General features: G+C 39.7%; 2 protein-coding genes and 1 long non-coding RNA gene across 3 annotated transcripts in view; 2 read left to right on the top strand and 1 right to left on the bottom strand.

Annotated features, from left to right (window-relative positions):
* Positions 1-22,551, top strand: part of LOC111194578 (protein diaphanous homolog 1-like) — a 275,332-nt gene extending 252,781 nt beyond the window's left edge. The window contains exon 3 of the mRNA XM_049469774.1: positions 22,265-22,551. The gene's annotated coding sequence lies outside the window, so the exon portion shown is untranslated. The remainder of the gene's footprint in view (positions 1-22,264) is intronic.
* On the top strand, positions 1,581-15,890 carry LOC125785867 (uncharacterized). Its single transcript, XM_049470044.1, has 13 exons — positions 1,581-2,395; positions 6,471-6,695; positions 6,794-6,958; positions 9,500-9,596; positions 12,529-12,872; positions 12,985-13,168; positions 13,264-13,350; positions 13,459-13,604; positions 13,693-13,749; positions 13,855-14,007; positions 14,130-14,323; positions 14,745-14,960; positions 15,137-15,890. Exons 1-13 carry the CDS (start codon positions 1,581-1,583, stop codon positions 15,547-15,549), a joined length of 3,096 nt encoding a protein of 1,031 aa, XP_049326001.1. The 3' UTR covers positions 15,550-15,890.
* Positions 16,543-19,515, bottom strand: LOC125785721 (uncharacterized). Its single transcript, XR_007428051.1, has 2 exons — positions 18,101-19,515; positions 16,543-16,682 (listed from the first exon to the last, which is right to left on the bottom strand). It is a non-coding gene; the product is annotated as an uncharacterized LOC125785721 (long non-coding RNA).
* Positions 22,552-24,985: the final 2,434 nt, after the last annotated feature.

The raw sequence follows: 24,985 nt of genomic DNA, 5'->3' as shown, positions 1-24,985 counted from the left end.
TCAACCACTCCTCACTCAAATTGAGTGAAATACGGATATTTTATGGCCAAATATGCAAATTTTGTCGCTCGGCTCTCATGCAACAAAATGCTTTGGGTACATTTGACTGGAAATTCCTCAGCCTGTGAGCATTTCCCAGGGATGTATCCTACATATTTGGAAAGAACTAATCTTAGTCTTAGGTTTGAAAAATACCAACTTCAGCTGGAACAAATTTTTAATTGAAACCTGCCCAAAATGGGCTGATTTGGCTTTAAAATTCTCAGCCTGTGAGCATTCAGTCTTAGTCTTTACAACAACACTAGATTTGTGCAGATATCTTCAGGAATAAAGATTTAACACGGGTTTGAACAATACCAACTTCAGCTGGAACAAATTTTTAATTGGAACCTGCCCAAAATGGGCTGATTTGGCATTAAAATTCTCAGCCTGTGAGCATTCCCCAGGGATGTGTCTTACATATTTGGAAAGAACTAAGCTTCATCTTTACGACAACACTATATTTGTGCAGATATCTTCAGGAATAAAGATTTAACACGGGTTGGAAAAATACCAACTTCAGCTGGAAAAATTTTTAATTGGAACCTGCCCAAAATGGGCTGATTTGGCTTTAAAATTCTCAGCCTGTGAGCATTCCCCAGGGATGTATCTTACATATTTGGAAAGAACTAATCTTAGTCTTTACAACAACACTATATTTGTGCAGATATCTTCAGGAATAAAGATTTAACACCGGTTGGAAAAATACCAACTTCAGCTGGAACAAATTTTTTTTTGAACCTGCCCAAAATGGGCTGATTTGGCTTTAAAATTCTCAGCCTGTGAGCATTCCCCAGGGATGTATCTTACATATTTGGAAAGAACTAAGCTTAATCTTTACAACAACACTATATTTGTGCAGATATCTTCAGGAATAAAGATTTAACACGGGTTGGAAAAATACCAACTTCAGCTGGAACAATTTTTTTTTTTGAACCTAGCCAAAATGGGCTGATTTGGCTTTAAAATTCTCAGCCTGTGAGCATTCCCCAGGGATGTATCTTACATATTTGGAAAGAACTAATCTTAGTCTTTACAACAACACTAGATTTAACACGGGTTTGAACAATACCAACTTCAGCTGGAAAAATAAAAATTGGAACCTGCCCAAAATATAATAATTTGACCTAAAATATCTCAGCCTTTGAGTATGTTACAGGAATGATTCTTACATATTTGGAAAGTACTCACTTAAATTAGAATTAAAGATTTTACAGGGGTTGCCATTCTAACCAATTTAAGCGGAATCAATTCTGAACCTGGCAAAAATTGGCTAATTTGACCTAAAATATCTCAGTTTTTGAGTATGTTACAGGAATTATTCTTACATATTGTGAATGTACTCATCACAAGCTTTCCATAGATTCCAAATATGTGCATATATCTGGATGTTACAGAATGAGAGGCTGAGACCCTGGAGTTGCAGTTCCCAGCCTCTCAATCTCAATGTCTCCCAGCCTGTGAATTGACTCAATTAGCATCTGACTTGTGCTCCCAGCTTGTAAATGGGCACATCAGGCCAGTTGATTGAGTGATTCAAGATGGCGCCAGTGTGTGGGGCTTGCCGTCTGTCGCTTCTGGCGCTGTGCGTGGTTGTGGTGTTGGTGCTTTTTGGCGTTGAAAATGCAAACTCTCTTTTGGTGTATGATCGCCAAACACTGATGGACCTTCGGTTCCCTGCCAGCTTTTCGCTGGATAAAGAGTCGGATCGCGGTGGACATAAAACGCTACCACCGTTTCTTTCGGGGATACCAGCTTACCTGTGCCGCGCCCCGGCTCCAACTCCTCGCCGAAAACGCCATCGCCGGCGTGGGAAACGCAGCGGCAAACTGGCGAGGATGAAGGCCTTAGTATTGGAGGGTATCTCACGGTCTGTATGCGGCGCGATGCCTCGCTTTTCTCTCTCACGGCGCTTTCTGGACCCTGTTGGCGAATGTTTGGTGCCTGTCGTGGATCGGGATGGAGTGTTTCAACCTCGCGGTCCCTGCTCCCCTCGACTCCGCCGGCGTGGAGTAAATCTGCGTAATTTGCGGTCTTTGTGTAGGACTCCCTGTACCTCTAACGTTGCGGATATGCCGGCTCCTGCTAGGTTTGGCGTGATAAACGCCAGATCGCTGACAAACAAAACTTTTATTATCAAGGATTTCTTCACCTCGAAAGGACTGGACTTTCTTTGCGTGACCGAGACATGGCTGGGTACTGGTGAGTCCGATGCTTTCACTGCTACCACCGTTTCTTTCGGGGATACCAGCTTACCTGTGCCGCGCCCCGGCTCCAACTCCTCGCCGAAAACGCCATCGCCGGCGTGGGAAACGCAGCGGCAAACTGGCGAGGATGAAGGCCTTAGTATTGGAGGGTATCTCACGGTCTGTATGCGGCGCGATGCCTCGCTTTTCTCTCTCACGGCGCTTTCTGGACCCTGTTGGCGAATGTTTGGTGCCTGTCGTGGATCGGGATGGAGTGTTTCAACCTCGCGGTCCCTGCTCCCCTCGACTCCGCCGGCGTGGAGTAAATCTGCGTAATTTGCGGTCTTTGTGTAGGACTCCCTGTACCTCTAACGTTGCGGATATGCCGGCTCCTGCTAGGTTTGGCGTGATAAACGCCAGATCGCTGACAAACAAAACTTTTATTATCAAGGATTTCTTCACCTCGAAAGGACTGGACTTTCTTTGCGTGACCGAGACATGGCTGGGTACTGGTGAGTCCGATGCTTTCACTGAACTTTTACCACTGGATTGCTCCTTTATGAACTCCCCGCGGATGTCGGGCCGAGGGGGAGGCATAGCAACTGTCTTTAAGAATGATTATAAATGTAAACAGCTATCTCATCTATCCCTACACGGCAGCTTTGAACTGAGTGCTTTTGAAGTTGGTCGCTCTCACACAGTGTTGTGTGCAGTGGTGTATAGACCTCCCAAATATAATAAGGAATTTATTAATGACTTTTCGGATTTTTTGGCTGAAATTATGCCTAATTATGACCGTGTCCTGATTGTAGGAGATTTTAATATTCATGTCTGTTGTCCTGAAAAACCAATGGTAAAGGACTTTTTAAATCTTATTGATTCTTTTAGTCTCGTGCAATCTGTGGTGGGATCTACACATGAACTTGGACACACACTTGACTTGGTGCTATCATATGGTCTGCCTGTTTCAAATCTGGAGATCTGTGACGCTGTTTTCTCAGATCATAAGCCTGTGATTTTTGATGTTCTTCTTACAGACAGTAGCACTGGTAAATTGTGCGCCCCTGTTAGGCGCTGTCGTATTATAAACCATTCCACTGCTGATCAGTTCTCGGATGTTTTCAGTCAGAAAAACCTTTTTAATGAGTCTAAGTCAAACAGCTCGGAGGAGCTTAGCTCTTTGTTTCACTCTACCTGCCAAACTGTTATGGACTTTGTGGCTCCTTTAAAAATCAGGAAACCAAAAGCTAAATCTGAGCCCTGGCTAAATGACACTACTCGTGCTGTTAAACGTGAATGCCGTAGAGCTGAGCGGAAGTGGAAAAAGGATAAATTGCAAGTGTCTTTTCAATCATTAAGGGAGTGTTGGCGTCTCTATCAGAAAGTTGTGAAAGATGAAAAAAGAAAACATTTTTCCGAAATTATTCTGTCTAACACTCACAAGCCTTATGTTCTGTTTCAGACTATTAATAAGGTTCTTAATGCTTCCCAGACCACCTGTATAGAGAATTCTCCTGCTGTTTGTGAAAATTTTCTACACTTTTTTATTAATAAGATTGCTCTTACTAGGGCACAAATCACTGTTCCCTCAAACGACCCCTCAGTTTCTGTCCCCTGTGATGCCATTTTTAATACTTTTGAGTCTGTATCTCTGTCCTGTGTACAGAAGATTGTTGATCAGTTAAAGCCCTCAGGCTCTCCAAACGATGCTGTCCCTCCACGACTTTTTAAAGAGGTTTTTCCTACTATAGGACTTTCGGTTCTTGAAATTGTAAACAGTAGTCTACTTACAGGTGTAGTTCCACAAAACCTAAAACACGCAGTAGTACAACCTCTGATCAAAAAACCTGGTCTGGATCCTACAGTGCTTGCAAATTTCAGACCCATTTCAAAATTGCCCTTTTTGTCAAAAATCCTGGAAAAGGTTGTTTATAGCCAGCTAATGTTTTTTCTGGAGGAGAACAATATTCTTGATATTTTTCAATCTGGTTTTAAAACTTTGCATAGCACGGAATCAGCTCTCTTAAGAGTTTTTAACGATATCTTTGTATTCACTGATTCTGGTGACTGTGCTGTTCTCTTACTCCTTGATTTAACTGCTGCTTTTGATACAGTGGACCATGAAATTCTGATCTCCCGCTTGGAGCAGTGGGTGGGCATTGGGGGCATAGCCCTGAAATGGTTCAGGTCATTTTTAACTGATAGAACGTTCTGTATTAGCCTTGCCGATTCTAAGTCAACTTCTGCACCTTTCCCTTGTGGGGTTCCACAGGGCTCAATATTAGCCCCACTGCTTTTTTCCCTGTATCTGCTCCCTCTTGGTTCCATACTCAGGAAGCATGGAATTTCTTTTCACTGCTATGCAGACGATTGTCAAATCTATGTGCCACTAAAGAAAAAAGATAAGTGCTCTATTGGACCTCTGTTAAAATGTCTTGAGGACATAAAAGCATGGTTGGCGGGTAACTTTCTTAAGCTAAACGAAGATAAGACAGAAGTGATGGTCTTCGGTGGCACCACTGGGTCCCAACCGGTAGATCTAGGTTCTTTGGCTCAGTATACTAAACCTATCATTACAAATCTGGGAGTAAAAATGGACTCAGATCTCAAGCTGGACACTCAAATCAAAGCAGTGGTAAAATCAAGCTTTTTTCACCTGAGACAGCTGGCCAAAATAAAATCTGTTGTCCCAAAAACACAGTTTGAGACAGTAATCCATGCCTTTGTTACCACCCGGTTGGATTACTGTAACTCACTGTATACGGGAGTTAGTGGCTTTTCTCTCGCCCGGTTACAATCTGTACAAAATGCAGCAGCACGGCTTTTAACTGGCACACGTAAATATGAGCACATTTCCCCCATTTTAGTCTCACTCCACTGGTTGCCCATTTATTTTAGGATTCATTTTAAAATCCTTTTATTTACTTTTAAATCTCTAAATGGTCTAGCACCACCCTACCTTTCAGAGCTGCTACACATCTACAAGCCCACACGCTCGCTCAGGTCAGCTGACCAACTGCTCCTAAGTGTCCCAAAAACCAAATACAAGTTTAGAGGGGACCGTGCCTTCGCTGTAGTGGCACCTAGGTTATGGAATAGTTTGCCCCTGCACATCAGACAGGCCTCCACACTATCCAGTTTTAAATCGCTTCTTAAAACCTACCTCTTCTCCTTAGCTTTTGATACCTAAAGTGTTGATTGTATTGATTGTTGTATGTACCTATTTCTATTCTTATTATTCTTTTATTTTATGTACAGCACTTTGTCCTTTCTTCGAAAGTGTTAAAGTGCTATATAAATAAAGGTGGATTGGATTGGATTGGAGTTGATAGGCCATGCTAATGAGGCCTGCCCCCATGAGGCCTGTGAGGTGGCAGTGAGAGGCTGGGAGACAGCAACCAGTTCTCAGCCTGTGAGTAAGTTACAGGAATTATTCTTACATATTTGGAATGTACTCATCACAAGCTTTCCAAAGATACCAAATATGTGCACATATCTGGAAGTTACAGGTTGAGAGGGTGGGAACTGCAACACTGGTGTTGCAGTTCCCAGCTTCTCAACCTATAGTACCCATATATCAACTTGGCACATGTTTGGTACCTATGGAAAGCTTGTGATGAGTGCTTTCCAAATATGTAAGAATAATTCCTGTACCCATACTCTCAGGTTGAGAACTGGTTGCTGTCTCCCAGCCTCTCACTGCCACCTCACCCAGCCTGCTGTCTCCCAGCCTGTGAATTGACTTAATTAGCATATGACTTGTCCCTCAATTCAGAGTTCAACCTGTCACCTCATTGGCCCCCTCTGGACCACAGCCATCATCCAACCAGGTGATACCCCAGTCAAGTGGGAGGCGTGTCCTTTTGTTTACAGTAGCATATAAGCAGCTGGTTTGAGCCTCCCAAACCACCTCTGATCCTTGTCCTACCAAGATCAGCGACCTCCTTGACCTCCTTGACCTTCTCTGCTCCAGTGACCAGGAATCCTCTTGACTGTCTGAGATGGCTTCTTCTGCTGCTTCTTCTTCTTCTGCTGCTGCTTCTGCTGAGTAAGTACAAGTTTGTCTTTGATTTACTGTAGTAAACTATCTCTGACTTGGCTACAAGGAAAATGCTATGGGAACCTTACTTGTTTTAGTATCACGTAATGCTGAACAATTCTATGTAAATTTAGCTTTACAGGGACAATAAATATGTGAAGATATCTAATGTCTATTTCTCTTTTTTTTCTGTTTCTGTTTTACAGGCCAGCTAGCAATAGGACCTTCCTCCTGTGTCCTATGTGCAAGAAGACTCATTGGAGCCTTCCGGTTCACCTCAGAAGATCCTGCATGAAGAACTCCTCAGAAGCGGACATTCTGGCTGTGGTGGAATCTGCCAAGAGAGCTGCCAACAATTTGCTCCGTACTGGCCGTGTCTGGGAGTACTCTCTCATCACCAGGATCGTGCAGAGCCCTGACCCTGTTGACAGGTAAGATGCTGACCATGGTTACTTTTAGAAATCATAAAGTACGTTTCTTATTCTATTGTAAGAAAGCTAAATGTAAACATGTCTTTTATTCCTTGCAGGATGATCGAGGAGCTGCAGAGCAGAGGGAATGCTGTGGTTGGCATCCCAACTGAAGACCCGGCTCCTGTTGCTCCTGCTGTTCCAGCTGTTCCGGCTGTAGCCCAACTGCCAGTTGAGGCTCCGTCTGAGTCCAGCTCAGAAAGCTCTGGGGAACTCTATCAGTGGTGAGTGTTTACGTTTCTTGATTTTCCTAATCCCTTTAGATTTTTAGGAGGTCACTGTTTTAATCGGCCGATTTTTGTTATTTTTTTATCAATCGGCATCGGCCGATTTTCTTATTTGGCCGCGCCGATTTTAATCCGGCACATCTGCGGGCAGCTACTTGGAACGTGCAAGGGTTCAAGAGTGAGCAAGACTTTCAACGGGTAAGGCGTCCATTTTTACAATCCAGTGTCCCAAAGTCTATATTTTCTCTCATGATTAGTAATCTGTGATGTTGCTTCATTTACTGAAAAAGAATAGAATTTCAACTGCATCGGTGTTGTAGCATTTCTCTCCAAACGAAACTGTGCTTAGCGTTGATGGCAGGAGTGCATTTGGAATGCGCCCTGACCTATCTATAAGCTCTATTATAAAATAACTGAAGTCTCTTCTTCAGAAACGAAAATCTAAGTAAATAAAATCAAATTAACACTTGATATTTTCAGTATTTAAATTATTTTTAGACGAAATGAAAAAGGGCAGGACTAAAACTGTTTAAGGATATTCGCAGCATCAGCTGCACTGAAATAATAATTACTGGTTAGTCAGGATTATTAGAGGACTGTACTTCTCCTTATATATAAATAAGCTTTATTGTAAACAAATTAATAAAACAAATAGTTTCTAAAATAATGGAGTTAAAATAAAACATCTCTTTTTCCTTCACTACAAACAGACATTAAATCATGCCGCCTCCTGCTGTTCTGCTGTAAAACTCACCCGTTTAAAGCGGTTTGCGCTGTTAGATATTAAATGAAACAATGAGCAGAATTTTCTGTTTTGTCGGGTTCTACTTTAGAACCCCCTCCAGACTTTTCTGATAAAAGCTCATTTTATCCTGAACCTATAAAGTCCGCGCTCTTCAGCTTTCTCAACTCATTTTCCGCTCACGCACCGAACCACCAGTACAGCTGATGAGACGCGTTTCTCTGGCTAAGGAGCTCATTTGAAGAAGAAAAAAAACAGATAAAGCTATATTTAAATTACAGCACCTGTCTGTTTTTGCATTATTTATAATTTTATTCTTAATTTAAACGTCACCCATTTTTGTAAAATAATAGCTGCAGCCCTAATGTGAACATTTTATAACATTATTACAGGTTTCACTAATTTTCACCAAAATTATCGCCACAAATAGCCACATTTGTGCTGAAGTGACAATAAATCCCTAACAACTAACCAACCACTGAAATGATCAGATTTATCAGTTTATCCTGCAGCATGGGGTGTTCAGTGTGAGTTATTCAAAGTTACAGCTGTTTCCTTAAATATTCTCATCTCCTATTTCTCTACAAAACAGTTTTTGTATGTCACTCAAGCTCATATTCTAATACCGTACAGAATTCTGCAGTTTCCTCAGAGTTTTCTGTCATTATTTCGCAGCTAGCTCCAGCGCTGTAAATGTAAGCAAATCCGTGGACCGCGATGCCGACATCTGAACCCCGGCTCCCCTTCGCGAGCAGAAACGGCACAACACCGCCCGCTGTTAAGCTGCTGTAGTGGATACAGCGCTTATAAATAAATTAACAAACACAAAAATGAGGGTATTCAATCTGTAATTTCAGTTCGTTTTATTTTTTTCTTTTAATTACCGTTTTTATTAGTTTCAGTTAAGGGGAACTTTCAGTTTCAGTTTTCGTTATTTCGTTCATTTTCGTTAACAGTAATACGTTGTTATATGGTGATTATCAGGCCGTAGCTTTATATAAAATAAAAATATAGTTATAGTGTTAGATTAGGGTTCGATTTGAGAGGTTTTCTTTCCCGTTATTTCAAAGTTTTTACCGTTAGATTAGGGGTTAGCTTTAGCATTAGGTTTAGATTAGCTAGGTTTAGATTAGTGGGGGATATTAGAATAGAATTATTTTTTTTTTGGGGGGGCGGGACTATTTGTGCACTAAAAATATTAAAAAACTTCAAAAATACACCTTTGTAAACTAAGACACTTTAGTAAACACATCCCCTAACTCCCTAACAAAAGGTTTTGGGAAGCTCAAAATGTGTCAATCTGTCCGTCTAATCCCCCATAATAGCTGGTATTCCCCCCTTTATATTCATATACCATTAAGAGAAATTTATTTTTCTTTATTAACAAAAGGTATTATGTCTAATATAAAAATATATTTATATTTATATCCAATTAATAGAAGATTCACAGTTCACTTTTTTTTTCCTGTTTCCCTTTTTTGCCCCAGGGAAGAAGAACAAATTGCGAGTGTATTATCTGTCCTGGCTGAGGAACAAGATCTTGCACAATGACCCGGAGGTGGAGAAGAAGCAGGGCTTGACCACAGTTGGGGACCTGGAAGGCTGTGTCCACTACAAAGTTGGTATGTTCCAAGTTCATTTCTGGACACAAGACAATAAAGCCGTTTCAGTTTTAAAGAATTAACTGAATCCTGCTGTGACTTTTAAGAAGTCATTTCTTACGCTTGTGCGGTAGATTAATGCATCAGGTGGAGGGTTTGGGATGTTTCACTCAGACCTTTTCTTTTCCTGTTTAGGTATGAGACAATCAAATTTTTGGTTCTTGCTCTGAAGAACTCTGTGGAGGTGTACGCCTGTGCTCCAAAGCCTTACCATAAGTTCATGGCTTTTAAGGTCAGTGGAGCTAATGTAGATACATAATGCAATTAATGCCTTGTTTGAATGTGCATAAAGTTCAAAAGGTTAAGAAATTAGAACTGATAAAATCTTTTACATGAACATTGGTCATTTTATTGATCTTTTGTGATAGAATTTATTAAGAGCTTATAGTAGAACTTCTATATCAATACTAGTACTAGTACTGAAATTGATCACACACACACAGTTATTCATTTGAGTATTAATAACCTTGTCTCCTCCTCTCTGGCAATCATTTGGTGACCTAGTACACAAACCCCTCTTGGTGGACTTGACTGTGGAGGAAGGCCAGAGGTTAAAGGTCATCTATGGCTCGTGCTCAGGGTTCCATGCTGTGGATGTGGATTTACGACATCTATCTGCCCACACACGTACGCATTCTAACCATCTCTATTAGTTACAAACATAATTCATATGTAAAGTGCAGACCATCACAGCCTCTGACTCTTCAAGGTCTCCCAGAGGTTATACAATTTTATTTGACAAAGCAATTGGAGGTTCACTAAAATTAAACTTTTCGACTAAATCTATTATTCTATTAATCTATTATTACTAAAATATTCTAATCCTACAATTACATCAGACAGTATTCTAATTATGTTTTTTTTCTTAACATTTACTTGGATTTTAAGTATAGTTTGCAATGCAAAGTTGAGTTTTTAGTTGAACCCGGTGGGGGAAATCACATGAACAGGCACAGAATATAGTAAAACATAGCATACAGGATTTTTGATCTTGCAGACTAATTAGCATTCATTAAAATGGTGTTATGCTGTTTATACCTTGTGTCTGATATCTACTGTCAGTCAGACTTCTAACAAACCTCTGATCTTTACAGAACCAGGCCTGGAAATCTGAGAAGGACACTCTGGGAAGACCACCAGCCAAAGAAATTCCGCTCGTAGACCACTGTGAATACAAGTAGCTCTTTACTTACTTGTAAATAGTTAACAGTTGTAAATAGTTATTTTTTGTAAATATTAAGTTTTAAAGTTTGCTGTGTTTGTGTGTGTGTGTGTGTGTGTGTGAGAGAGAGAGAGAGAGAAAGAGTGTGTGTGTATGTGTATGTGTGTGTGTGTGTGTGTGTGTGTGTGTGTGTGAGAGAGAGAGAGAGAAAGAGTGTGTGTGTATGTGTATGTGTGTGTGTGTGTGTGTGTGAGAGAGAGAGAGAGAAAGAGTGTGTGTGTATGTGTGTGTGTGTGTGTGTGTGTGTGTGTGAGAGAGAGAGAGAGAGAAAGAGTGTGTGTGTATGTGTATGTGTGTGTGTGTGTGTGTGTGTGTGTGTGTGAGAGAGAGAGAGAGAAAGAGTGTGTGTGTATGTGTGTGTGTGTGTGTGTGTGTGTGTGTGTGTGTGTGTGTGTGCACGTTATACAAATACATATGTTATAGTTAAGAAATGTCTCTTTTTTTCTTGTAGTGTAATACGTTAATAACATATTAACAATATTTTAAAATAAGTTTAATTATATTCTAATAGGTATTAGGTTAATGAGATGAACTGGAAAGTAAAGGTAATGCACTTTATTAGGATGTAAAGGATGTACAGTTAGGAAATATACAAATACGCTTTGGTAAACAGAGACACTTTAGTAAATAAATCTCCTAAATCCCTAACCAAAGATCTCAGGAAGCTCAGAATGTGTCAATCTGTCCGTCTAGTCGCCGTAATAAACCTTTTATTACCGATAATTACATATTAATTAACATTATTAGAAAAACTTGAAAAATACACCTTGGTAAACAAAGACACTTTAGTAAACAAATCTCCTAACTCCCTAACCAAAGATCTCAGGAAGCTCGAAATGTGTCAATCTAATGAGTCCGTCCAACGCAATGCGTCTATCCAATCACAGAGCAGGTGTTGGCCTGTAACGCATCCTCAGCGCAGCGCATGAAAAAAAAATTAGTTCCGCTTTCAAGCGTCCAGAGAAGCCTGGAAGAGAAGTTTCAGGCTTCCCTGTTCTTTATAAAATCCCTGCTGATTCACAGGGACTCTGTCAGTGAGGAGAAAGGCTGCTGTGATTGTTGGAGTCTCTGGTGCAGTGTAAATTCACCGTAAATGTTTTCACCGTAAATGTTTTAACTAGGGTTAACTAAAATGTATTTCTCGGTATAAGTAGGTTATAAGGGCGACTAGACGGGCAGATGGACACATTTTGCGCTTTCTAATAAATTTGTTTTACTGAGTTAGGGGATTTGTTTACCAAAGCGTCTATGTTTACCAAATTGTATATTTTAAGTTTTTGAATAAGGGTAAAAATAGGTATTTCTCTGTATACGTAAGTTTATAAGGGCTACTAGACGGTCAGATGGACACATTTTGCGCTTTGTAAGACCTTTGGTTAGGGAGGTAGGAGGTGTGTTAACCAAGAAGCTCTGGTGTAAGTAGAAGCACACTTCTTAACTAGTTCACTTCTTTCCCTACAGACTGCTGAATCTCCGCTGCTGATCCAGGAACACACCGTTGAAGCTCTACACTGCCGACTGCTTGTTCTCCGTTGCTGATCAAGGATCAAGAAACTCCGGTGAGTAAAATTTACCTATAGCACTAATATAGATTATGATGCTACCTAAGAAGAAAATGCAGAATAAATGAAGCTGAATTGACCAGGCAAGTTGAAACGTCAAAATGCAAGTTACCTTGTGTAACTATGATTAAAGCTAGTTAAAACAAGCAAGTTTTTTTAAGTGTACACCATAGAAAGCAGGTTGACTCAAGGTATGGATTGACATTAAGTAACCTAATGTGATTTTACGCCAAAGTGCCAATCAATAAATAAATATATAAGTTAACCGAAACTCATGACAACAACATCTTTTGAAACACAACACTTACTCCACCTACTCCAAAGCGCTGGATAGCACAATTTATTTGTCCTATGTTTAAAAATGTGCTCATTTATTTCAGATGGCTCCCTGTCCAGTTTGCAAGAAGGTGCTGTCCTCCATCTCTGCGCACCTTTCCACAGTACATCACGTGGAAAACGTAGAGGAGAAGAGGATCCTGATTCAGCTGGCGAATCAGAAAGTGTCGATCCTGACATCTCCGTGTCCTGTTCCGGGATGTGGGTATCAGAAGTCTCGTCTTGACCGCCATCTGACCAGCTGCCACCGGGACCTGTCCGATCAGGCCAGGGAGAGATACATCCAGACGGCACAGAGGATCAGAGCCATTACTCTCCTGAGAGAGTTGAGGGCCAGCAGTCCGAACGTGCCCATGGCCACTCGCTTGGACTTGGCTGCTGCTGACGAGTGAGTGGCACTTTCTAAATAGCACTGTTAGTTACAAGTTCATATTTATTTTCATGTCTCTATTCTAATGTGTTTTTTTTTTTCCTGTCTTTCATGTTTATCTCTCTGATAGATCTTCAACGCACGACTACGACCGAGTACTCGAGTCAGCGAAACCTGGCGTCCTCGATATCAGTCGGAGACTGAGAATGGGACAACGGGTGGAAGAGAGTCTGCAGATAATGTTCCGGTACGTCTGTGAGGCGATACTCCTGAAGGAGCATCAACTGGCAGAGAGCGCTGTGCTGAACTTCAAGGTAGCTTTTCTTGCTGTCCTAATGCCTTGCATTTCTCTCAAATGTTTTATAAATACAAACTGGCTAATGAAGATATATTTTTTTCACCCATACAGGTAGAGCATTGGGTAGCTCGAACCCCGTCAGCCAGTGGCATTGTCCTTGACCACTTTGACATCAGCCTGACTCCCCAACAGGAAGAGGTACAAGATGTATAATATAGATGTATAATTTAAAATTCAGTTTTGAATGTAGTTTGTCAAATACACTAAATGAATAATGTTCCTTTTTTATTTTTTGTTTCAATACAGTGGCTGGAGATGTACTTTGCCCACATCAGGTCATGGAGCGTGAAAAAGTCCAGCCCCGATGTTCATGATGGAGGCAGCTTCTTTCTCAGCCAGAAAGGAGTTCCTGTGGTTAATCTGCGGCTTGATATGAAGCGGCTATGGGAACTGTAAGTCCATCAGATTAAAGGCTCATCCAAAAGCACTGCTCCACATATAGCTTTATAATAACATTGTGTGTCTTTTTTTTTAACACAGGTATCCACAGGCTTCAGGGACCGACCTGCCAGCAGTTGCCCCCAGTAGCCAGCCGAGGTAATTTTAAGCAAGGCATCTTATATAACAAACCCTTTTTTTTTTTTTTACTGTTGTTGTTTTTACACATGGATTGGTCTTTATAACACTCGCCCCATCTTTTAGCTCTGCTGCAGGTTCTGAAGAGGGGGATGATGAGCAGCCTTCCTGCTCACATGCTGTGGGACAGGCAACTGGACAGCCACAGGCTCCGAAGAGGGACCACTCCCCTTCATCCTCTTCATCGGATGGAGACACTGAAGAGCCTAGTGGTAGTCGGTAAGCTTTGTGTCATTTCATAAATGAATAAAGGGCATCTTTATATGAGCATGATTGAAAGCTTGTTGTTTCAGACAGTGCTGTCAATATGTGTTCTTATAATGTGTGAATGTCTCTTTCAGCTCTGCGATTGAAAGGAAGCGGAGGGCTAAGTCCACCTGGCTTAGTTTTCTTGACCTGTTTCCTGTGACTGTTCATGCCACGACACCCACATGTGAGGAAATTGTCGGCGGTGGATTTGATCGCGAATGCCTTCGTTACTTTCGCAACAAATGGAGGACAGTCCAGCGTGAACAGCGCATCCAATATATCTTGGGTAATGACTTCCTCTCTCTTTTATCAACACACAGTCTCTGGGCAACAAGTCTTATCTACATATAAGATGCAAGAAGAAGAAAAAAATAGTATCAATTTAGATCCATTTGTTTTACATAAATATATGTACATAACACATTTGAATAACAAAAAAAAGTATTTACCAGCAAATAAGGGTGGTGCTGGCCATAATGACGCTGAAGGCTGTCAACAATGGCCCCACACCCACCCTCTGGGCAGAGGAACTGGCACTCCAAGCTAATTAAAACAAATAAAAAGTGATAACAAATAAACTCAATTATTACTACTCTGTTACACAAGTAACAATACTCTATTACACAAGTAATAAAATAACCCATACGTGTATTTCTGTCACATACTCACGTTCTAACCAACTCAAATGTCTTCTCCATTTTTCACAGACAAGTTCAAGTTCAGGAACCGCCCCACAGAGGCCAGGGTACGCAATCTGCTCCTTGCTGAGAACTGGTCTGCCAACTCTCCAAGCGCCATGGATGTGGTCACGTCTTGGGTCCCTGTAAAGGACCACATCAAGAGTCCGGACATCATCCGGCGCATTCAGGAACAGTCTTGGAAAGGACTTTGCCTGAAAGACTTTGGGCCACCAAAGAACAAAGGTAAGGCCATTTGATGTTATGCCAGGATTCTATTAAAAGTGTCATATTTAATTTTTTTTTTTTTTGCAATTTTTATATTTCCACCCTAACCATTAACATTTTTAATATTACCACCCTTACCATGAATTCTTTTTAATAGTACCACCCTAACCACTATGTCTTATTCTCTTTTGAAGGGGTGATTGCGACGATGCCCTTTTCCAAGGGAGAGGTGGTGTGCGACTACCATGGAGAGTACGTCACCCAGGAAGAAGGGAATCGGCGAATGGAACAGCTGTTCGACGAAGCCTGTTACGTCTTCTTCTTTGCGGGATGTGGGGAAAAGGTCTGCATAGACGCCCAACATTCTCCATGCCAGTGTCACCCACACCAGGACACGTTTGGTCGTCGGATGAACCATTCAAGGAGAAGTCCAAATGTGAAGCCACACGTTTTCAAACTTCCACTCCCAGAGGGAACAAGATGGCATCCCATTTTCCTCACGCTTAAGGACATCCAAGTCAACGAGGAACTTCTTTGGGACTACGGTGTCCTCTGCGACGAGGGATTTGGAGGCGAAGCTGCTGCACTGGACTGGTTGGCTAGTTGAAGTCCTGGACAACAACCTACCCCTCTGCCATCTCATACGAACTCACTGCACGCGGCACTTTACTTCACCCTGCACCACAACTCATTCTGTACCTGTACTGTTACACTGTCGCCTACTAGACTTCACACACACACACACACACACACTGGGCTTTGGGCTTTATTTAATTTGGTCAAATCTCTTAAAATGACAAACAGACATTCAAGTGGGCTGATGTGGGTGAAATCTGTGGACTGACCATTGGGGGCGCACGGGCCAGATGTTTCTTGCTTGCGGGCCGCCTATTGCCGACCTATGACCTAATACCTATTAGAATATAATTAAACTTATTTTACACTGTATTATTATTATATAATTACTGTATTACAACAAGAAAAAAGAGACATTTCTTAAACATTAACAGATTTATTATATAAAAAACACAGAGAAACACAAAAAAGAACAACACTGCACACACACAAAACAATAACTATTTACAAAAAAAAAAATAACTGCCTAACCGCACACACACACACACACACACACACACCAAACTTCAGATAAAAAAACAATAACTATTTACAAAATAAAATAGCTGCCTAACCGCGCGCACACACACACACACACACACACACACACACACACACACACACACACACACACTACACACTATACACTATACACACACACACACACTACACGCTATACACACTATACACACACACACACTACACACTATACACACTATACACACTATACACACACACACACACACACACTATACACACTATACACACTATACACACACACACACTACACACTATACACACTATACACACACACACACACACACACTACACACACTACACACACACACACACACACAATACACACACACACACACCAAACTTCAGATAAAAAAACAAACAATAACTATTTACAAAAAAAAGCTGCCTAACCGCACACACATTTTTTGTAAATAGGTATTGTTTGTTTTTTTATCTGAAGTTTGGTGTGTGTGTGTGTGTGTGACTCAGTTTAGAGTCGTTACAGAGCCGTTTCTATCAGTGTGTTAACCGGGATACGGGGAGGAGCTTCTTCACGTTTCTTCTGGACGCTGTGCCAAACTCCATAGCCGAAATAGATCAGCAGACCTGAGGTCAGAATGAGAAGAAACAGCTCAGTTTTTGCAGATTTTACCATATCTAGTGGAGTCCCACAGGGTTATATTGTAGGGCCTATGCAACTAATGGTAATTCTGACAATAATGTAGCAAAAGCAAAAGTAAGTCTATTTTACGTAAAATTGAATATTTCCAAATATTAAATTAATTAATTAAATATTAAATCAACTTATAATAACTTGAGTTTTGTCTGTTTTCTATTGGTTTTGGCACAATTTATTTGCATACTGGGTATTTCCACCAGTTGCTGACCCTCACCATCAGTGTGTAGTCACCCCCCAGGCTACCTTAGGTAAACTTGGTTTGATGTACCGTATTTTTCACACTACAAGGTGCACCGGATTATAAGGCTCATTATGCGACTCTAGTAAGGAACAGGGGTGTCCCCATGTTTTCCTTCTAATTCAGCTGGTCTATAAAGCTAAGCTAAGTTAAGTAAACAAAACTGTAATTCTTAAAAAACATTTTCTTTTAAAGTTAAACTAGCGCTGGATGTTAATCTACACAGATTTATCTCCTTAAAACGGGTTATCTGGGTGAATAAAGCACTTCTGTTTATTTACAGTTAGATACGCTTAGATTTCCAGAGTTCCACTAAGACTAGCTGCGGTTAGCGGCTAATGCTGCCCGACAGTGCTACACTGAAGAACCCTGAGTGTTCTGGTAATCCAGGGCAACATTAGCTAGTGGTTCGTCCTACCAATAATACTAGCCAATACTAGTGGCTAATGCTAATGCTGCTCCAGCAGTGCTAACCGGGGTTTACAGCAGGCTACAGGCTGATCCTTCTCACCTCTGAACGGCAAAAAAGCTAGCACTTAGCACAGTAAGCAGCTAATGCTAATGCTGCTGCAGCAATGCTAACTGAGGTTAGCAGCATACTACAGGCCAATAATACACACAATCTGACTGATAAAATTCATAATTTTTTTTCTGGAAATTTAAGGATTTTAAGTGTGCCTTACAGTGCGAAACATACAGTAGGTTGTAGGTCATAAAACCAAGCTTAGCTGCTAATTCATATTTTAGTTAAATAAAATCAAAAGGAAGACTAAATACAAATCTATTTTTTCATCTGAACATAAAATTTGACATTTTTTAATGGTGTTTATGCTGAGTGTAACTGAGGTGCTGGTGGATGTCGGTGATTCAGGGTCGCCCTCATGTCTATGTTACCTCCTGTCTCTCTCTCTCTATCTCTACCATTAATAAAGCTGTTACAGTCAGACCTGCTTTAGCCATTAGCCGCTAAAACTGAAACTGACGTACTGTAGTTTCAGCCCTCAGATGAGAACATTAGTCGTATTTGTTGGATTTGATTTGGTTTAATTTGTTAAAAAAACTTTCCAACACAACAGTGGAAACCCCAGCTTGAGATGTTCATCTTACCTACTGCCATCCAGACGGAGTAGCGGATCCACGTATCTGCTCCCAGCTGAACCATCAGATAAACATTCACAAAGGTGCTAACCACAGGAAGCACCGGCAGCAGAGGAACCTGCAGAGTTTAGCATGAACAAAATAGTAAATAGAATAATATAGTATATTAATATAGCTATTTATAGGTTTATGTTTGAGTAAAATGAACATTGTTGTTTTATTCTATAAACTACAGACAACATTTCTCCCAAATTACAAATAAAAATATTCTCATTTAGAGCATTTATTTACAGAAAATGAGAAATGTCTGAAATAACAAAAAAGATGCAGAGCTTTCAGACCTCAAATAATGCAAAGAAAACAAGTTCATATTCATTAAGATTTAAGAGTTCAGAAATAATCAATATTTGGTGGTTTTTAATCACAGTTTTATTTTATGCATCTTGGCATCATGTTCTCCTCCACCAGTCTTACACACTGCTTTTGGGTAACTTTATGCTGCCTTGCTCCTGGTGTAAAAATTCAAGCAGTTCAGTTTGGTGGTTTGATGGTTTGTGATCATCCATCTTCCTCTTGATTATATTCCAGAGGTTTTCAATTTGGTAAAAACAAAGAAACTCATAATTATTATACCCCCATCTGAAGAAACTCAACAATAGATGAGAAAACATGGAGCGCTGGTGAACCTTCCCAGGAGTGACCGGCCGACCGAACAAAATTACTCCAAAAGGGCATGAAGAACTCATCCAGGAGATCCATAAAAGAACCCAGAACAACATTTAAAGAACTGCAGGATCTCACTCACCTCAGTTAAGATCAGTGTTAATGATTCAATAATAAGAATAAAGAGACAAACGGGTAAAATGATCTCCATGGGAGAATTGCAAGATAAAAAACACTGCTTTTTACATACTGAACGTAAAATGTAAAACATGGTGGTGGTAGTGTGTGTGTGTGTGTGTGATGATGGTCTGGAGCTGCTGGACTTTAACTTGCTGTAATGGATGGAAGTAGGAATTCTACTGTTCTCTAACATAAAATCCTGAAGGAGAATCAGAATCCGTCCATCTGTTCCTTACTGACCTCAAGCTCAGGAGTACTTTACTTGGGTTCTGCAGCAGGACAGTGACCTAAAGAACACAAACCTCTAAAGTTCACTGTCTCTGAATGGATTAAAAACTAAAATCTAAATGAAGGTTTTGGGGTTAAAGGTCTAGTTAAAGTCTGGATGATTGAGATGCTGTAGATGATCTTAAACAGGACTTTTATTCTGGAAAATGCTCCAATGTGTCTGAATTAAAACTGTAATTCTATAAAGAAGAGTGGAACTAAATTCCTCCACAGAGATGAGAAAGGGCTAGATTGGTTTGGATAATCTGAAAAATATCAGTATTACAAAAAATCCCAGCTGGGTGACTCTCACCATGAAGGCAGCTTTGACGCTGCTCTGTGGTTGCCTCCAGATGATGATAACAGTGATGAGTAGACACAGCAGAGCTACGGTGATGATCAGGATCATCCACCACTCGCCCACCGACTGTATTCCCTTAGTCAGGATCACACTCAGAGCCACTGCAAGAGCAACTGCACAAAAAAAAACAGACCAAAAATAGGGTTTTTCAGTGAGACTGAGGTGGAACTGTATGTAGATAAAGGCATGATGTTGTACAATCAAACTACTGAAAACCAAAAAAAAAAAAAAAAAACGTTTTATTGCTTTAGTTTAAGTGATATTAGAATGTTTTTTACATAAGTAGTAGTTCTCAGCTAGACATTATTGAAACATTATGAGAATGTTAGAAGTGACGTTCCCAAAACTTTTTGCAACAGTGATGTTGCAGCCAGGGGTGCAACTACATACTTTTTGAGGTGTATGCGAACATACTATCGGCGCCCCCCCCCCCCCCCCCAAAAAAAAAAATCAATATAATAAATAAAATAAATAATAAATTTATAAATATAATATAATAAAATAATATAATAATAATAAATATATGTAAAATAAAAAACAGCGTTGGCAACCCTTGTTCTATAATTTAGTTTTATGATTCACCATCTACTTACTTACTTGTTATGACCCGTTATATCGTAAATACAGCACCTGTCCTATAGGTACACCGACGGGGGAAAAAAAAACATGCCTGGGCGCGCGTCTCTATGGGGCGCGTTCTCAAGCGCCTGCGTTGGGAGGAAGTGACAGGAGGGTAGATGGGGAAGGAGTGGATGGGCGCTGTGATTCAGTTTTTTGATGTGTATTATCGGGGGCGTTGCCTGGGTATGTAAAAATCCGGGGCTCAGTCCAGTTAATTATATTAGTTTATTAGCTGATCAGTTGAATCCGGTGGAGAACATATCATTTTAGGGCAGAGACCAGGGTTTAGAAACTCACTTAAACTAAGTATAGTACTAAATTCAGAATATCCACAACATCCAGCTTCTATCTAACTGGTTAGCTAAATTAATGTTTCGTTAATTATATCTTACAGTAATCCTGAAATTCTAAATTAATAAAAACAGTTTGAAAATGAAATAGTTATTGGTTGATCAGGGCAAGTTAAACATTATATAGTTTTATTTTCTCAAACCCTGATCTGTGTGTTTTAATTTAGAGACGAGTCTTTTTAACCAGGTTACCACCATCTGCTTAGTTCAAAAATCACCGTATATCCCATACCTGTCAAGTTTTATATTTAAAAATAAGGGATATTTTCCTCCGTCCGCTTAAAGTCGTCCCACCAGCCCAACCAAGATTTAGTATTCCTTACATTTTAAGACAGGTTTACAAGAAATCTAAAATAACCACATGTGAACCACTTACACACTAAATTTAGATTATCAGAATCTGATATACCTCTGCGCTCCGCGAAACCAGCAAGCTGATTGGCTGTTTCTCCTGAAAGGCGAGACTTTCTCCTTGAACCGGCACCACGATTGGTTAAGAGACACAGATCGGTGAGTGCCCTGTCTCCTCAATAATAAAGTTTTTTTAATTTTAATATAATACGGGAAATTTACGGGAAAATATTAATACGGGAGGACGGCGGGAAAGAGGAGTAAAATACGGTAGTTTCCCGGCCAAAACGGGAGACTTGACAGGTATGATATCCAGATATGTTTTAACATCAGCGCTAAAACTCGCAGAACTAAAAAATCCTCCCCAGCGAGGCAGTGGGGGGATGTGGCGGGGGCTTCCCTACTAGACCACCGCGCTCCGCAAAACCATCAAGCTGATTGGCCTGAAGTTCCCCTGAAAGGCGGAACTTTATACTTGAACTGGCTCCGTGAATAGCGTCAAGAGATTTTCCATTCACAGCGGCCTGTCTCCTCATTAATAATACTTAATTTTCCTGCATTGATTTGGCGCCCCCTCTAGTTCAGCGCCCCTATGCGTCGCATACGCTGCATACCCCCTTTTTGCGCCACTGCTTCTGACACTAGTCAGCAGCTTCCAGGACCGTCTGAGTCTCCCTCCGCTTTGCCAACAGGACCTTCAGCAACCAGCGCACTTCTTCCGTCAAAACCCAGCACTCCACTTCCTCCAGCGACTTCTCGTGAAGAACCTGAGGTGCACCGCTGCAGTACCATTAGCGGAAAACATCCACAACCCAGAAGTACCCCATCAGCTGAGCAAAGGGAACTATCAGCACCTTCTCCAAGTCAGTTGGAAGTCATTTATGTACCTGCCTCTCCTCCTCCATCAGATTTGCCAGAGCAGCTTGCAATACCCTGCAGCCCCCCACCTCTCACATCGACACCTCTGTCATCTAAAAGCCAAGGTGTTAAGAGGAAGGCTGCGGCCGGCCTGGAAGAGCTGGATCAAGACCTAGCACAAGACCTTCAATCATACATGCCAGCACATCACTCCAGCCGAGATAAACTTTCAAGATTGCAGCTTGCTTTTTTTGAAATGCAGATGGACAAGCTGCAGATTAAAGGTATGTTTCAAGCTACGAATGTTTACCTTTTACAGATAGTTAGTGTAGTGTTTAAATCAGTGCTATTATCTTTGATAGAAAAAAAAAATAATAGTAGTAATAAGAAAAAGACACATGGTCACTTAATGAATGTTTTACTTTGTTCAGTTTGGTTCAGTTGTGATTATTCAATAACTGTAGGTAAAATATGAACTCTGTGCATGGAAGCTCATGGCATGTTTTGATTTTATTATTGCAGATGCCAAAAGTCGTGAAACGAATGCCCTGATCATCCGGTCCCGTGGGGAGAAGCACAACATCTGGTTACCTGGCTGGAAACCCCACGGGAGTTCAAGTATGCAAGACTTTCTTGCAGAAAAAATCAAAACAACCCTAAAAAAAAAAAAGAGAATTGCTCAAATTACTCAGGAAGAAATGTCACTTTTGGACACTGATGACACATTTAAAAGTGTTTGAGTTGCAATTTTGCCCATGCATATTTAACTGTATTTATTTGTGTAAATAAAAAATGCAAAGTCAGTAAAATACATTTTACTGAGTCATTCCGCACAACAAATAATTTACACTTGTTAATAAAAATTCATTTACAAAAATAAACATCATTTCTCTTTTATTTCTCTTTAAATGGTACATTTCTTCTCAGTTTTTTCACATTTTACTTCAGGTAAAATGTGAACTAGTTCATAATTCATAAAAAATTCTGGTCCATAAAAAAACATAAAAAATTACATGTGCTTCAACGCTATTACATTCATCGTCCACTAGAGGGTAGTAAAAGACCATATAAACTTAGGGTTTCTTCTGTACGAAAAGTTAGGAACACTCATGCATGTTTAATCAGAATGAAATACCTTTCTAAGCAGTGGTGGTTCACTTCAAACATTCAAACTACTTACTATTATATACTTGTGTAATTCCAGTATTTACACCTTTTTACAAGTTTATTTAGACTTTTTATTAAGACTCCCCAAACCAGATATATTGACTGACATGGGAATAAATCAAGAATTTCATTCATCCTAAAATAAAAACAACCAAAAAGAAATCAGCTAGTTGTAGGGAAATTTAGCACAGAATGACCTCCCAGAACATGAAAAAATGACAATTGAATCAAAGTTTAGAATTTCAAATATGTTAAAGTTTACTGGAAAAATAGTTTCAGGATTACAGATATGAAAAAGGTACAAAAAAGGTAAAAAAAAAAAAAGAAATAAAAACAACTGAAAGGAAAGCAGAAAATAAACATTAAAACATTTGGCACCACTTTAAAATAAGGCTCCTTTATAAAGGAATTATAAATAGTTTTTACAGAGTTCAATAATGGTTAATTATGAAGTTGCAAATACTTAAAAAAGTTACTAAGCACTTCATAAACACATAAATAGAATGAACAACAGTAAAAAAAACATATCTAATAATAATAAATCATATAGAATGCCTGTTTAGTAAATTAATATGTTAATATATTAAAGTATAGTAAATAAAGTTATTAACAGATATGAAACAGGATGCTGACTGATGGAAAAGACAAAGTAAGAATAGTATCTAGTAAGATCTGAGGTTTAACAGGATAAAATGAATGTGAAATCACATCATCACTATTTGATACATGATAAACTGCTTGTTAATGGTTTCAAATCTAATTAATAACCATAAAAAACTCCTTTGTAAACTATGCATATACCCTTTATAAAGGAGACATATTATAGGTGGTACCAAATAGTTTTAAATAACATGGAGCAAGTAAAAAATAATTGAATTAAAAAGAAATGAAGATAAAAAAGGGGTCAGTAAAAAAACTAAGATCTTTCAAAAGAAATTAAATAAAGTTAAAGTTTAAATAGTACAACACATTACAGACAGTATACACAAATAATGATCTAAAATTACATAAAATATATAAAATTATAAAGACATTTAAAATTTTTTTTTACATTTTTTTAGATCCCCAAAAGTGGAGGGCACCATTGGATGGACTGCTCAACCTCGCCTTCTTTCCTGAGAGACATAAAAAATATATTTGAACAGTGAAGGAAAAATAATCCTGATGTCTAAACCATGATTCTGTAGCAAGGATGTGTGAATACGTGCTATTTTACACCACATATGGTGCAGAGCTATTACAAACAATGGCCACTAGATGGCCCGGCAAGAACAGTTTAACAGCATGTTGGATGAAAATTACCAGCTTTAGCTTGAGAAGTTTATTTTTTTAACCTGGCCAAAATGGGCTGGTTTGGCCTAAAATATGAACATACATTTTAAGGGAAATGTATGTCTAACTGCGTGGGTTGCCCTTTAAGAGCGGAGCACTGAACGGGGCATTTTCCGCTCATTATCTGTTACAGGGCTAATCGCCATTTATCTATTATGTATTATCTACATTTATAACCTGCAGATTATTAATGTAGTGTTGCAATTAGATAATACAGTGTCCAGATTTTCCCATAGCTGAGCCTTCAGCACCCCTGCCGCGAGAATCCTCCCGTGCGGGGAGAGCGTGCGCTGCGGCGCGGACATTTCCTGCCTTTTAGTTGGGTTTTTGTGAACAAAGGAACAGAAATAAAGTAAATTCCAGTCATGAATAAAGAAAATAAACCTGATGCAGGATGACTGTGTGTTAATCTATATCAAAATCAAATATACTGTGAAGTGTACGTGACATGCACGTCAATTATCTCAACAATGTGGAATTGTGTTCATTAATTTTCTTATTTTCAACAAACAAGAAGTATACATTATATACATATACTATTAAAAGACTTTGGTCCAACTGTACATTGTAAAAATGAGGAAATAACGATAATATAGAAATTATGTAATGCAGTGACACTTGTCTATGAATTGGTCATATAGAGCTGCTTTAAATCTGTAACACTATATAGCTGACTTAAAATAATATTAGAATGTTTTAAGATGTTTATTTGAAGGGGCAGTTTATAATATAATTTGTATCGAT

The sequence above is a fragment of the Astyanax mexicanus genome, chromosome 21, assembly GCF_023375975.1.
Source record: "Astyanax mexicanus isolate ESR-SI-001 chromosome 21, AstMex3_surface, whole genome shotgun sequence".
Taxonomy (NCBI): domain Eukaryota; kingdom Metazoa; phylum Chordata; class Actinopteri; order Characiformes; family Acestrorhamphidae; genus Astyanax; species Astyanax mexicanus.
The sequence above is the reverse complement of the archived record's forward strand: the minus strand, read 5'-3'. Positions and strand labels throughout refer to the sequence as shown.